The sequence below is a fragment of the Oryctolagus cuniculus genome, chromosome 1, assembly GCF_964237555.1.
Source record: "Oryctolagus cuniculus chromosome 1, mOryCun1.1, whole genome shotgun sequence".
In the NCBI taxonomy this organism is placed as follows: domain Eukaryota; kingdom Metazoa; phylum Chordata; class Mammalia; order Lagomorpha; family Leporidae; genus Oryctolagus; species Oryctolagus cuniculus.
Genome location: NC_091432.1, coordinates 58,158,300 through 58,174,366, shown reverse-complemented (window position 1 = coordinate 58,174,366; position 16,067 = coordinate 58,158,300). Strand labels below are relative to the sequence as shown.

Sequence of the window (16,067 nt, the reverse complement as noted above, 5' to 3'; positions counted from 1 at the left end):
TCAGAAATAGCTGTCTTGTAAAGGAGGGGGCTTGGCCCTGCGTGTAGATGAGGCAAGGTGGTGGCATCCCCTCCCAGCTGCAGAGGACACCAAGCACTGGGAAGTCCACCTGCTCCTCAGTGGGACCAGGCCAGCAGAATAAGGTACCAGGTTGCCCCATCGTGGATGTTGGTCCTGGGACACAGACTGGGTCTGTGGCAATGGCTCCCTGAGAGGAAACCTGTGTGGAGGTCCACGGGCCTCCTGTCCCTCTCCTTTTTCTACTCAGCCTCAAACCAGGTTAACTTTTTATCCAAAAGAAAACCTCCTGAAGTGGATGACATACAGAGTGGGGTGTGTCATCCAAACCTACTTGAGAGGCTCTTGTGGAGGGGGGAGCCTCTCTGCTGGGGTGCCTGTGATGAGACTTGAAGACTTCAGCTCATTTGTCTCCTGCAGCTGGTGCATTTGAGTGATGTGAGCTGTTGAGTCTCCTTCCTGCACCCACTGTCCATGGACTGTCAAAGCCTCAGGAGTCTCTGAGTTCTCACATCCAACCCCTTGTTTAACAGGAAAAGCCGAGGCCTCAGGGTAAGGTCACACCGCAAGTTCATGGTAGAGTCGGCACTAAAACCCAGGCCCCCTGCTCAGGGCTCTCTGCCCTGCAGGAAGGGGGTGCAGCCTTTGTGTGTAGAAGTCAAGGGGCTTACTGAGAGTCAGTGGTCCTTTGGCTATGACTTCACCTTATCTGAATGGAGGCCCTGAGCAGAGTGTGCACCATGTATGTACAGCTGACGGCTGGCTGGCAGGGACTCCTGACTATCCTGGGCTTCTGCACTGGTTCATTTTGGGAATTTGTATCTCATTTAAGGCTCCCAACACAACTCTGGCTCTTCCATGTTGAAAGGCTCTGAAGCTTCCCTTCATGTCAGCAAAACTGTACAATTCATGATGCTACCAGCAAGTGTGACATTTCAGCCATGGTGACCCGTCCTGTATAGGCACACAAGGCTGAGAACAGATGGACAATGGGAGGTGATGAACCAGGCAGCCCGAGAGTCAAGAGCTGAGTCGGAGGGACATAACTTGGCAGGTTGGAAGTAGTCATGTTAGTGGCAGGGTTAGATGATCCTGCCACTTAGGGATACAGGAAGGCAAGAGAATCTTGGCACTTGTCCTGCTCAGAGTTTTCCTCTTAGGTTTTACCAGCATCCTGGGAGCTTCTGTGCCCTTGAGGGTAGTGTCTTTTACTCTAATCTTTGAGTTGCTTCTTACCTTCAGTGTGTTGAACATCACCTCTGTTTCATCCAGCCATTACTAGCATCTATTCTAGCTCTGACATCTTTTCTTTTTTCCAAAGATTGATTTATTTATTTGAAATCAGAGTTACAGAGAGGCAGAGAGAGAGAGAGGTCTTCCATCCACTGGTTCACTCCTCAAATGACTGCAACAGTTAAAACTGGGCCGATCCAAAGCAAGGAGCCAGGAGCTTCTTCCAGGTCTCCCACGTGGCTGCAGGGTCCCAAGCACTTGGGCTATCTTCTGCTTTCCCAGGCCATAGCAGAGAGCTGGATTGGAAGTGGAGCAGCCAGGGCTTGAACTGGTGCCCATATGGGATGCCGGCACCGAAGGCAGCAGCTTCACCTGCTGTACCATAGCACTGGCCCCCCAGCTCTGAAATACTCATCTCTTTGTATCTCCTATGTGTCTGTCTCCCTCACCACCACTATGTCTGCTCACAGCGACCTGCAGGCTCCTGACTCCTGGTTTTTCTCGTCACTGAATCATTTCTCATCCTGTCTTTTAGTTTGTTACTCAGCATTTACAACCTGGCCCTTTAAAATGTTTCTTTTTTCTTTTTCTTTTCTTTTTTTTTTTCTTTTTACAGATAGAGTTAGAGACAGAAAGGTCTTCCTTCTGTTGGTTCACCTCCCCAAATGGCTGCTATGGCCGGAGCTACGCCAATCCGAAGCCAGGAGCCAGGTGCTTCTTCCTGGTCTCCTGTGTGGGTGCAGGGCCCAAGCACTTGGGCCATCCTCCACTGCTTTCCCGGGCCACAGCAGAGAGCTGGACTGGAAGAAGAGCAACCTGTGCCCATATGGGATGCTGGTGCTGCAGGCGGAGGATTAACCAAGTGAGCCACGGTGCTGACCCCAACCTGGCCCTATAGGTTCTCACCTACACTGGAAAACATGGAAACTGCCGACCTTCTGTAGTCCCAGCTTAAAGGGGAGTGGGGTAGGGTGGGGTGGTTGGGAATCCTTTCATGCATTGACACTAGTCCAGTTTCATGTTCCACAGCCTCAACTGCACCCTATAGTGCCCAGCAGTCCTTCTGCCTAGGCCTACTCCTGTTGCCCTACAGCTATTTCAAAGCTCTTGCATAACCCTCTACTTCGCTACATCATAGCTCTCCAGTTATTCCCAGCAGTTGCCCTACACTCTGTCTTTGCCAAGAGAAATGAAAGCTGCTCGGGAGGAAATTTCTTTCACCTCTGCCGTGGGCTTCCCACGTGCTTACCCATCTATGCCTCTGGCCCCCATCGTGTTCAGACCAATCCAGTTCACCCTTCCATCAGATCTGATGGAACCCTTCTCCTCTCCCCCACCTTCCAGGTACCTCACTCTGGTGCTTAGTCCCTCTGTCCTTTGTATCTTCATGCTCCAGCTCTCCTGGCTTCTTCCACTGTAACCTAGCTACCCAAAGGAGATGCCTAGACTTGACAGCCCCCCGTCTCTGCTCTCCCCCTCTCCAGCCTATTGAAGTCAGAGTTGCTGTGTATCATCTCCTGTTGAGTCATCAATCCACCTTAACCTGGCTTCTGCCCCCATTTCACCACCCGCCTTCTCGTGCCATTTGTTCTTACTGTAGATCCAGCTGAAAGCTCTTGGTTCCCACTCTCCCTCTCCAGCATTCAGCATGACCTGAGTAGGCTCTGCCTGTTGGAACACTTTGGCCTCACATCCCATGGACCCACAGCCTCCTTGTTTGCCTTCCCTCTCTCTGATGATGGCTTCTGCATCATCTTTGTGAGGATTTCTTCTGTCCTCTTTTCTCTCTTCCTTCCTTTTCTGGTATCTTTGGTTACCATGGCTTCCAGTTCCAATGACGATGTGGACTGGGGCTTCTCCCAGTACCTGTCTCCTTAGTTGCTTTATTTTTCAGTTCTGTCAACTCTTGCTTTGTATGCTGTCTTGTTCTTAGAGGCATGCATATTCAGGATTGCTGTGTCCCCTCAAGGAGTTGACTCCTTCTGTAGGAAATGTTCTTAAGCCCTTGCTGACTTTCTTGGTTTGAAGTTTGGCTGATATCACTATGGTATCTCTAGCTTTCTGTTGATTAGTGTTGACATGATGTGTCTTTTTCTAATCTTACACTTTTAACCTCAATCTTAAACCCATTGAAGTAGTTTTCTTTTTTTTTTTTTAAAGATTTATTTATTTATTTGAAAGGCAGAGTTACAAAGAGAGTAAGAGTGCAAGTGCTACCCAAATGGCTGCAATGGCTGGAGCTGGGGCAGTCTGAAACCAGGAGCCAGGAGCTTTATCTGGGGCTCCCAGTGGGTGCAGGGGCCCAGGGATTTGGGCCATCTTCTGCTGCTGTCCCTGGCACATTAGCAGGGAGCTGGATTAAAAGTAGGGCAGCCAGGACTCAAACTGGCACCCATATGGGATGCCAGCACCACAGGTGGTGGCTTAACCCACTATGCCACCACACCAGTATGAAGTTTTGTTTTTTTTTTTAAATAAACATATGTATTGACTTGAAAGATCTCCCATCTGCTGGTTCATGAGGTGGTTTTCTTTTAGGCAGCATTTAATTGTGTCATTTTCATCTGATCTGACAAACTTAGCTGCTTTTAACGTACACTCATCTTTTATTTTTGCTTAAACAATTATCATTTTAAAATATTTGTTTGAAAAGCAGAGAGACAGAGGTCCTCTATCCACAAGTTCACTCCCCAAATGGCTGCAGTGGCCAGGGGCAGAGCAGGAGCCTGGAAATTGATCCTAATCTTCAACACCTGTGGCAGAGGCCCAAGTACTTAGGCCATTTTCTGCTTTCTTGGGCACATTAGCAGGGAGCTGGATCAGAAGTAGAGCAGCCAGAACTGGAACTGTCACTCCTATGTGGAAATCCAGTGTCACAAGCTGCAACCTAACTCACTACACCACAATGCTGGCCCCAGACTAAGACCCCTTAGAGTTGACGCTGTTATCTGTACGGTTAGGTTTAAATCTGTGTAATTGCTGTTAGCATTTTTTTTAATTTATTTTTTGACAGAGTTACACAGTGAGAGAGAGACAGAGAAAGGTCTTCCTTCCGTTGGTTCACCCCCCACAAATGGCCACCATGGCCGGAGCTACGCTGATCCGAAGTCAGGAGCCAGGTGCTTCCTCCTGGTCTCCCATGTGGATGCGGGGCCCAAGCACTTGGGCCTTCCTCCACTGCCTTCCCAGCAGAGAGTTGGACTGGAAGAGGAGCAACCAAGACTAGAACCTGGCGCCCATATGGGATGCTGGCGCCGCAGGTGGAGGATTAACCAAGTGAGCCATGGTGCCGGCCCAAAGCTGTTAGCATTTTATTTGCTACATCTGTTTGTCATTCCTTCTCTCCCCTCTTGATTTCTTTGGGTCTGGGTATTTTGTAATGATTATATTTTGTTTTTGTTTTTGTTTAGGTTTCGGTTTGTTTTTAGTGGTTCTTCTACAATTCACAGCAATATCATCAGCTCCCCACAATCTTCCTTCAGATACTATCATAAGAATCTCACAACAGTGTAATTCTATTCTCTATGAATTTTACTTCTATTTATAGTATAAATTCAATAATACATTACTGTTTTTCTATTAAACAGTTATGCTTTTTTCTTAAAGATTTTTTATTTTATTTGAAAGGCATTTGTAAGAGAAAGTGAGAAGGGGAGGAGAGAAAGATCATTCGTTTGCTGGTTCACTCCCCAAATGGCCGCAATGACCAGGGCTGGGCCAGGCCAAAGCCAGTGGCTTCTTCTGGGTCTCCTACATGGGTTCAGGGACCTAAGGCCTTGAGTCATCCTCTGCTGCTTTCCTAGGCCATTAGCAGGGAGCTGAAGCAGAAGTGAAGCAGTGGGAACTCAGTCCAACATCCATATAGAATGCTGGCACTGCAGACTGCTTAACCTGCTACGCCACAGTGCCAGCCCCAAGGTTATACTGCTTGAAAGAAATAACAGTTTTGTTGGGATATATAATTCATATACCATAGAGGTTACTTATTTAAAGTGTATAATAGTGGGCTGGCGCTGTGGTGTAATGGGCAAAGCTGCCACCTGCAGTGCCAGCATCCCATATGGGTGCCAGTTTGAGAACTGGCTGCTCCACTTCCGATCCAGTTCTCTACTACCGCCTGGGAAAGCAGTTGAGGATGGCCCAAATTGTTGGGCCCCTGCACCGGCATGGGACACCTGGAGGAAGCTCCTGGCTCCTGGCTTCAGATCAGCGCAGCTCCGACCATTGCTGCCTCTGGGGAGTGAACCAGCAGTTGGAAAACTTCTCCCTCTGCCGCTGCCTCTCTGTAACTCTGACTTACAAATAAGTAAGTAAATCTTTAACATGTATAATAGTTTTAAGTTCTATGAACTCCAGTCATTTTCAAACATTTTCATTACCTTCTGCCCCCGCCCAAAACCTATGCCCATTGATAGTCTCCCCGCACCGAACCCTCAACTCTGGAGAACCACTAATATACGTTAGCCTATTCTGGGTGTTTCATATAAACAGAATCACATCATGTGGTCTTTGGTGACTGGTTTCTTTCCTTAGCAGGTCTTGAAGGTTCCAAGCCAGCCTTGTGGAGTAGTGGGTTAAGCCTCTGCCTGCCATGCCAGCATCCCGCATCAGAGTGCTGGTTGAGTCCCAGCTGTACCACTTCCAATCCAGCTTCCTGCCAGTGCACCTAGGAAAGCAGCAGAAGATGGCCCATGGACCTGGGCTCCTATGATCTATGTAGGAGACCAGGATGGAGTTCCTGGCTCCTGGGTTTATCCTGACACAACCCTGGATGTTGTAGGCTTTTGAGGAAATGAACCAGCAATTGGAAGATCTCTCTCTTTTTCTCTTTCTCTTTCTCTCCGCCCCCCCCCCATCACTCTGCCTTTCAAGTGAACAAATCTTTTAAAAAGGTTTTCAAGGTTTGTCTGTTTCTGAATATTCCCCAATAATATGAATATACCACATTTTGTTTATCCATTCATCAGTTGTTGAACTTTTGGGTGTTTTTTTTTTTTTAATGATTTATTTTTTGAAAACTATTTGTGAGGCAGAGTTACAGAAGCGAGAGAGAGAGGTTTTCCATCTGCTGGTTCACTCCCCAAATGGCTGCAAAGGCCAGAGCTGATCTGAAACCAGGAGCTTCTTCCTGGTCTCCCACATGGATTCAGGGGCCCAAGTACTTGGGCTGTCTTCCACTGCTCTCCCAGGCCATAAGCAGAGAGCTGGATCAGAAGAGGAGCAGCTGGGACGTAGCCTCCCACAAAGGATGCAGGCACCACAGGCGGAGGTTGAACCTAGTACCCCACAGTGCTGGCCCCGCCTTAATTTTTGATATTGCTTGTGTCTCTATATTGAGATTTTTGCATCTGATGGACCAGTTTGTGTTGCTTTAAAAAAAAAAAAAGATTTATTTATTTGAAAGAGTTGCACAGGGAGAGAAAGGCGGGGGTGGGGAGGTCTTCCATCTGATGGTTCACGCCCCAATTGGCTGCAACGGCCAGAGCTGTACTGCTCCAAAGCCAGGAGCCAGGAGCTTCTTTGGGTCTCCCACATGGGTGCAGGGGCCCAAGGACTTGAACCATCTTCTACTGCTTTCCCAGGCCACAGCAGAGAGCTGGATCGGACTTGGAGCAGCCGGGTCTCTAACCGGCACCCATATGGGATGCTGGTGCATCAGGCCAGGGCGTTAACCTGCTGTGCCGCAGCACCAGCCCCTGTATTGCTTTTGAAGGGTGCTCTTCATTAGTCAAAGGCTTTTTCCTGAAGCTGTGTCTTCAGATATTGGTCAACTATTTTGACTTTAGGTCCACTTGGACACTGAAGTATAGTCTTGGTTTATCGCTTCCCACTTGAGTCAGCAGCAACGGGACACAGGTAATAGGGGCTCCATGTGGTCCCAGCAAGGTTTTGTGAGCCTTGGTGATGGTGGTTGGGCTCCAGCCACCTGGCAGTTTTCGGTCAGGTCAGGTGGGCATGTGTGTCTTTCCTTGCCCACCACAATGGTGGTGGGGGTGGCAATGGAGCCTCTTTGGGATGGACTCCCAGGTGTGTGCATTCTGCCCACATCAATAAAAACATGGGATGGGGCAGGGCTGCACAGAAGGGAGAGAGGGGATGTGGGGGATAGATCACAAGTCTGCAGAGACAAGCAGCCTGCTTCCAAGGGAGCTGAAACCTGCCTGGCTGTGTTGAAGCACTGGTCCCTTGTAGTACAGGACACTGCTTGTGCTGAGGTGCCGGGGTCGCTGTTGCTGCTGGGCCTGGATTGGGTTTGTGCGGATGCAGTCCTCTTTGCTAGAGTGGTGGGGATATCTGTGGGGGTGGGGCTCTAGAGGTGGAGATACGCACAGTGAGTCTGAGTCTTTTCCTAAGACGGCATTAGACTGCTACAGCCCGTGCTCTGGGGGTTCCAGGGCAGTGTGAGTTCCTTCTCAGAAGCAAAGCCACCTTGTGTGTTCTAGACAGCTCCCCTAGCTGGGCTCCCGGCATGTGATGCTGTAGATCCCTCCTGTAGCTGAGACGGCTGAGGTCCCGCATGCCTGCAGGCTGGGGCTTTCCTGTTGACCCTTTCCCCTTCGGTGGGGCTGAGGTCACAGTTGCCAGCACACGCTTGTGCCTGTATTTCTGCTGCCGCTCAGATCTGTGATGGGACGCCCACGGTGCCCTGTGGCCTTCCAGTGTCCAACCTCAGACCCTCACCTCAGAATGCAGTTATCATTTGCTTTTTTTTTTTTTTTTTTTTTTTTTGACAGGCAGAGTGGACAGTGAGAGAGACAGAAAGGCCTTCCTTTGCCGTTGGTTCACCCTCCAATGGCTGGCGCGCTGTGGCCGGCACACCGCGCTGATCCGATGGCAGGAGCCAGGTACTTCTCCTGGTCTCCCATGGGGTGCAGGGCCCAAGCACTTGGGCCATCCTCCACTGCACTCCCTGGCCACAGCAGAGAGCTGGCCTGGAAGAGGAGCAACCGGGACAGAATCCGGTGCCCTGACCAGGACTAGAACCCAGTGTGCCGGCGCCGCAAGGCGGAGGATTAGCCTAGTGAGCCGCGGTGCCGGCCATGATTTGCTATTTTCTTTCCTCTCTGTGGAGGAGGCCAGTGCTGTTCAGCCATCTTGGGGACTCCCTCTGAGTCCTTTGCAACACAAGAGTTTTAAATTTTATGAACTTTAAGTTAGCTGGTTTTTCTTTTGTTGCTTATACTTTTAGCATCATAGGAAGGAAATCATTTATGCTTTTCTTCTAAGAGTTTTGTAGTTTTAACTGTTATGTTTAGGCCTTTGAATAATTTTGAGTTAATTGTATTGGTAGTGTGTGTGTGTATAAAGGATATTCCATTGCCCCAGCACTACTTTAATTTCCCCATTAAATAATGGGGCACCTTGTTGAAAATTAGTTGACTATAAGTGTGTGTATTTCTGGACTCATTTCTTCTGCACTTTCTATAACACCACATTGTCTTAATCACTGTAGCTTTATAATTTTTGTAAGTTTTAAAATGAAGAAATGTGAGTTCTCCAACTTTGCTATTTGTAAAGATTGCTATGGCCTTTCTGTCTCTTGATTTTTCTTTATAAATTTTAGGATCAGCTTGTCAATTTCTGCAAAGAAGCCATCTGGTATTCTAATAGAGGTTGTCTCGGATCTGCAGATCAATTGGGGAGTATTGCCATTTTAACAATTTAGTCATCTGTATTCAGGATGTCTCTAAGACTTTGATTTCTTTTAAAGAAGTGTATACTTGTCAGTATAGTCTGGTACTTCCTTTACAAATTTATTATTTTTTTACAATTCTTTTTTTAAAGATTTACTTATTTGAAAGACTGAGTGAGAGGGGACAGAGATCTTGCATCTGCTGGTTCATTCCTCCAAATGGCCACAACAGTCATATCTGGGCCAGGCCAACATCGGGAGGAAGGAACTCCAGCTGGTCTCCCACATGGGTAGCGAGGGCTCAAGTACTTGAGTCATCTTCCACTGCCTTTCCAGGCACATTAGCAGGAAGCTGGATCAGAAGTGGAGTAGCCAGGATTCAAACTCAAACTGCAGTATGGGATGCCAGCCTTGCAATTGGCAGGTTGACAATGCTCTACAGGGTTAGCCCCAGAACTTTATTCTTCTTTTGATGCTTTTGTAAACTGAATTGTTCTCTTAACTTCGTTATTAGCTTGTTCATTGCCAGTGTCTAGAAACATAGCTGATTTTGTATAGTGATTTTGAATCCTACAAACTTGCCAAGCTCATTTATCAGTTCTAATAGTTTTGTGTGTGTGTGCGTGGATTCCTTAGATTTTCCCCATACAATATCATGTCATCAATGAATAGAGATAATCTATTTTTGTTCCCAATCTGTATACCTTTTATTTCATTTTCTTGCCTAATTTTCTTGGCTGGAGCCTCCAGTACAATGTTGAATAGATTTGTCTTGCTCTGAGATGGAAATGCATTCTTTCACCTTTCGTTATGATTTTTTTTTCATAGATTCTCCATATCAGTTTGAGGAAATGCTCTTTTATTCCTACTTCATTGAGTGTTCTTATAGTGAAAAGGTGTTGAATTTTGTTAAATTCTTTTTCTACATTTATTGATTATGTGGTTTTTGTGCTTTTGGATGATAAGCTATCTCTATATTCCTGTGTAAGTCCCACTTGGACAAAGTGTACAATCTTAATATTGCTGGGTTCAATCTACTAGATTTTTTAAAGGATTTATTTATTTATTTGAAAGAATTAGGGAGAGACAGATCTTCTGTCTACTCATTCACTCCCCAAATGGCCACAACAGCCAGGGCTGGGATAGGCAGCAGCCAGGAGCCTCATCTGGGTCTCCCACATGGGTGCAGGTGCCCAAATACTTGGGCCACCTCCACTTCTTTCCCAGGAGCTGGATCAGAAGTAAAGCAGCTGGAACTTGAACCTGCACAGATATAGGATGCCAGCATCTCAAGTGGTGGCTTAACCTGCTGTGCTAAAACACCAGCCCTTAGGTTTTGTTTCTGTTTAATATTTTATTTATTTATTTGAGGGGTAGAGTTACAGAGAGAGAGAGAAAGGTCTTCCATCTGCTGGTTCACTCCCCAAACGGCCACGATGACCAGAGCTGGGCTGATCTGAAACCAGAAGCTTCTTCCAGGTCTCCTACACAGGTGCAGGAGCCTGAGTATTTAGGTCATCATCTACTGCTTTCCCAGGCAATAGCAGAAAGCTGGATTGAAAAAGGAACTGCTGGGACTCGAACCAGCATGTATATGGGATGCTGAAGCTGCAGGCAGAAGCTTAGCCTACTATGCCATAGTGCCAGCCCCCTTAGTTTTTTTTTTTTATGAAGAAAAATTAGTGTGCACTTACATACATATTTACCATTTCTTCATTTCTTCCTTCCTTTCCTTTCCTTTCCTTTCCTTCCCTTCCCTCCCCTTCCCCTTCCCCTTCCCCTTCCCCTTCCCCTTCCCCTTCCCCTTCCCCTTCCCCTTCCCCTTCCCCTTCCCCTTCCCCTTCCCCTTCCCCTTCCCCTTCCCCTTCCCCTTCCCCTTCCCCTTCCCCTTCCCCTTCCCCTTCCCCTTCCCCTTCCCCTTCCCCTTCCCCTTCCCCTTCCCCTTCCCCTTCCCCTTCCCCTTCCCCTTCCCCTTCCCCTTCCCCTTCCCCTTCCCCTTCCCCTTCCCCTTCCCCTTCCCCTTCCCCTTCCCCTTCCCCTTCCCCTTCCCCTTCCCCTTCCCCTTCCCCTTCCCCTTCCCCTTCCCCTTCCCCTTCCCCTTCCCCTTCCCCTTCCCCTTTCCCTTTCCCTTTCCCTTCCTTTCCTTTCCTTTCCTTTCCTTTCCTTCACAGGCAGAATTAGAAACAGACAAAGGTCTTCCTTTCCATTGGTTCACACCCCAAATGGTTGCCACGGCTGGCACACTGTACCAATCCGAAGCCAGGTGCTTCCTCCTGGTCTCCCATGCAGGTGCAGGGCCCAAGCACTTGGGCCATCCTCCACTGCCTTCCCAGGCCATAGCAGAGAGCTGGACTAGAAGAGGAGCAACAGGGACAGAATCTGGTATCCCAACTGGGACTAGAACCCGGGATGCCGGCGCTGCAGGTGGAGGACTAGCAAAGTGAGCCGCGGCGCCAGCCCATATTTACCATTTCTAATGTTCTTCAGATATATATTCAAGTTGTCATATATCATTTTCTTTTGACCTGGCACATTGCTTTTTTTTAACTTTTATTTAATGAATATGAATTTCCAAAGTACAGCTTATGGATTACAATGGCTTTTTCCCCTCCATAACTTCCCTCCCACCCACAACCCTCCCCTCTCCCGCTCCCTCTCCCCTTCCATTCACATCAAGATTCATTTTCAATTCTCTTTATATACAGAAGATCAATTTAGCATACATTAAGTAAAGCTTTCAACAGTCACACCCACACAGAAACACAAAGTGTAAAGTACTGTCTGAGTACTAGTTATAGCATTAAATCACGATGTACAGCACATTAAGGACAGAGATCCTACATGAGGAGTAAGTGCACAGTGACTCCTGTTGTTGACTTAACAAATTGACACTCTTGTTTATGGCGTCAGTAATCACCCTAGGCTCTTGTCATGAGTTGCCAAGGCTATGGAGGCCTTTTGAGTTCGGACCTGGCACATTTCTTACAGTTCTTGTTTTCCTTTTTTTTTTTTTAACTTTTATTTGCATTTATTTTATCTGAGTTCACTCCCATATCATAAGTTTTTGTTTCTTCGACTTCTAGATTCTTTTCCTTCTGTGTCACCTGCTCCTCTAGTTTAGGAACAGTTTATTCCTTTGAGAGAGAATCATCTCGACGTGGCACAGAGAACTCCTAAGGGGTTAATCTGACCATGAGCTCTGTAGGTACTGTGGGCACATCTTGGGTGCTCTGTTCACCTGTATGTATTCAGTGACCAGAGACTACACTCAAACCCTTCCATTCAGCATCACTCTCTGTGTTGCTAAGCTGGTGTAACACAAATTCAGCACTCTTTTTGGACCACATACTGGCCTGGGCACACCTCTTTTTTTCTTTTTAAAAAAGATTTATTTGTTTATTCTGAAATATTTAGAGATCTTCCATCTGCTGATTCACTCACCAGATGTCTGCAATGGCAGTGCTGGGCCAGGCCAAAGCCAGGAGTCAAGAGCTTCATCTGGGTTTTGTACATGGGTAGCATGGGCCCAAATGCTTAGGTCATCTTGTGCTGCTGCTCCCAGGCTGTTAGCAGGGAGCTGGATCAGAAGTGGAACATCTGCAACATGAACCCATGCCCATATGGGATGCCAGCGCTGCAGGTGGCTGCTTTACCTGCTACTCCATGGCGCCACCCTCAGATGACAGAGTGGTACACATTGCTTCTAGAAAGTGACATCTTTCAGTTACTTGGTGACTTTTCCAATTTGCTTACCCTTAATGGCCTGAGCAGTTTCTAAGGTGTCTTGAAATGAGCACAAAGATTTGAACTTTTTGATTTGCATGAGGGTGTGGGTTTTCTGGGTCAAGTGAATAGCGAACCACTTTCACACACCAAAGATGCCAGCAGAAGAGGAAGCACCTTTTATAGTTCTGACCTACTGATGATTAAGTCTTCTAGGTTTTGTTTGTCTGAAGAGGCTTTTATTTTACCTTCACTTTTGAAAGATGCACTTGCCAGAAACAATTTAAACTGACATGATTCTTGTTTGTTTCACTGTGTTAAAGATGTTTCTCCTGTCTTCTGGTTTGCTTTTTTAAATTTTTAATTAATTGTACATTTTTATGGGTTGCGCTTAGATGTGGTTGGCCCTGTTTCTGGTCAGAAGTGTTCCTCTTTGCTATGTCTGCCATGCCTCTCCCAACCCCTTTTTGACTTCCTTCAAGATTTTCTGTTCATTACTGGTTTTCAGCAATTTGGCTATAGCATATCATGTACAATTTTCTTTGCTTGGGTCTTTTGAGATTCTTGGGTCTGTGAGTTTATAGTTTTCATCACATTTGAAAAACTTGGGGGCATTATTCAGACGTTCTTTCTGGAGCTCTGTATATGTGGATGGCCTGGTTTTGTTTCATGGCTCACTGATGTTTCAGGTTGTGCTTTTCCTGGTATGTTTTCCCATGCCTCTTTTATTTTGGAACATTTCCGTCTCTGTCTTTGAGTTCAGGGATTTTTTTTCATTGTGGTGCCTAATTCCTTGGAGTATATTTTTTTGTGTGTGTGTTAGGTGTTGTTTTTCTTTTCTTTTTTTTTTTTTTTTTATTTGACAGGCAGAGTGGACAGTGAGAGAGAGAGAGACAGAGAGAAAGGTCCTCCTTTGCCGTTGGTTCACCCTCCAATGGCCGCCGCAGCCGGCGCACTGCGGCCGGCACACCGCGCTGATTGATGGCAGGAGCCAGGTACTTACCCTGGTCTCCCATGGGGTGTAGGGCCCAAGGACCTGGGCCATCCTCCACTGCACTCCCTGGCTACAGCAGAGAGCTGGCCTGGAAGAGGGGCAACCGGGACAGAATCCGGTGCCCCGACCGGGACTAGAACCCGGTGTGCTGGCGCCGCAAAGTGGAGGACCAGCCTAGTGAGCCACGGCGCCGGCCAGGTGTTGTGTTTTTCAACTCTGAAAATTTGATTTGGGCCTGAGTTATATCCTCTATTTCTATCTTGATCATGGGTACATTTCCCTCTACCTTCTTTACCTGGAATACTTTTATAACAGCTCATTTAACATCCTTTGCTAATCCTGTCATTTGAGTCCTTTCTAGATATGTTCCTACTAAAACTATTTTTATTCACAGTATTTCAAATACTAATTTTTTTTCCAATATGAACACCCAATTCAGGAATTTTCTGGAAGCCAGTTTATTGGCCTACGTTCAGTTCATTTCTGACACTAACTACCTGGAATTAGGGCAGACTACACAGTGTCCTTGTTGCAAACACCAGTTGCGTGGCCCACATTGCCTCCTGCACTTTTAACTGACCAGTTAGAAAGTGGACATTGACTTCAATCCCTTCCTCGGGTGTAGAAAATTGCTAGAAAGGCTCTTAGAACTTAAGGAAGAGGTTTACTTGCTAAAGAGATGTGTGGAGCCCGGTACAGAGGGGGATTGGGCTTTCATGCCTCCTCGAGCTGTGTCGCCCTCCCACTGCCTCGATGTTCACCAGCCTGGAAGCTCTCCTAACCCTGTCCAGTGGGGCTTTACGGAGGCCCTGTTACATAGGTGTGATGGGTGGGATCATAGCTATTTGTGATCAAGCTCAGTCTTGAGCCCCTGTCCTCTGCGTCGTGGTCTGGGGTGAGGCTGAAAGGTGTTTCTAATCACATGATTGGTTCCTCTGGTAACCAGCCCCCATCCTGAGCTGTCGAGGGCCCACCCAGAGTCACTTCTCTAGCACCAATCCAGCCATGCTTGAAAGTGGCTGGTGATGTTCCTGTCTCTCAGCAAATTCCAAAGGTTTCAGAAGCTTTGTGTCAGGAACCTGGATAAAAACTAACACATACTACTACTTGTGTCACACAGGTGATTGGTTTTTCTTCTGGTTGTAGGTCCTCTCCTTTTTTGCATGCTGGGTAAGTTTTAAGTTATTTTTTTGGTTGACACATTTGTACTATTAGGAGGTATAACATGTTTTTGATTCGTGTGCACATTGTGTAACAATCAAGTCAGCATAATGCTACCTTAAACTTTTATCCTTCTTTTTTTTTTTTTATGGTGAGCATAGTCAAAATCCTCCCGTCCAACTGTTTTACACAGCGTACTGCTGTCAACTATGTTTGCCCTGCTGCACTGTGGAACTCCTAACCGCTCGACCGTTTTCAGCTAGATGATAGTGTGAATGTTTCAGTGCTGGACTCTGCACTTAGTTTTCTTGCTTTAGTGATGGGCTTTATTCTGATATAATTCAGTTGCTTGGAATTACTTGGATCTTTCTGAGGTTTTCTTTTTTCTTTTTTCTTTTTTTTAAGATTTGTATTTATTTATTTGGCAGAGTTACAGACAGTGAGAGGGAAAGACAGAGAAAGGTCTTCCTTCCGTTGGTATATTCCCCAAATGGCCACAATGGCCAGAGTTGCACCAATCCGGAGCCAGGTGCTTCTTCCTGGTCTCCCATGCAGGTGCAGGGGCCCAAGCACTTGGACCATCTTCTGCTAACCCAGGCCACAGCAGAGAGCTGGACTGGAAGAGGAACAACCAGGACTAGAACCGGCACCCACATGAGATGCTGGCACCGCAGGCAAAGGATTAACTTAGTGCGCCACGGTGCCGGCCCCTGAGGCTTTGTTTTAAGATTTATTAGGGCAGGACCGGAGCTGCCATTAGCCCAGGGCTGACTTGGCCTCACTGTTGAATCAGTGCCCTTCCAAGGCCTCTCCCTGATGTCCTGTGTGGTAGGAGGGCTTCCACTCTGACCTGCAGTGGTACTAACCTTCTGTGAGTTTCCAGGTTAGTGTGCCTGCTCTTCTCTAGGTGATTTTGTCACACACATGTGCACATCAAAACCCAGCCGAAGACAGGGAGCCGTCCATGAGTCTCAGCAGCCCGCTTGTGTGCTCTTGTTCTCACTATGCAGCTAGCTTCCTTCCCCCAGTATTTTCACCATCAGAGTCTAGCAGTTTGAACCCAAGCTCTACTTCTTCCACTTAGTGAGACCACCAGGCTCTGCTTGGTCTGGCTCTGTGGGCTGTGACCTGGAAACTCTGCAGGCAGTAGTGGAGTCATGCGGCTCACCTTATTTGCTCCTTTCCCTTGTGGATCGTTGTTGTGCGCTGCCTCTTGTCCAATGTCTGAAAACTGTCGTTTACTGTGTGTCTCCTGGTATTTAAATTTTAATGCAGGAAAGTGTGGTCTTACAGTGACTCCACTGT

General features: G+C 47.2%; 1 protein-coding gene across 8 annotated transcripts in view; it reads left to right on the top strand.

Annotated features, from left to right (window-relative positions):
* TUB (TUB bipartite transcription factor) overlaps positions 1-16,067 on the top strand; it is a 95,501-nt gene that overhangs the window by 24,639 nt on the left and 54,795 nt on the right. The window contains exon 1 of one of the 8 annotated variants that reach the window (XM_070073910.1): positions 1,911-2,113. The exons of the other annotated variants lie outside the window; for them this stretch is intronic. Coding sequence (XP_069930011.1) covers positions 1,917-2,113 — 197 coding nt within the window. The 5' untranslated portion in view covers positions 1,911-1,916. Of the gene's footprint in view, positions 1-1,910; positions 2,114-16,067 lie in introns of those variants that run through there. 8 annotated transcript variants of the gene reach the window in all.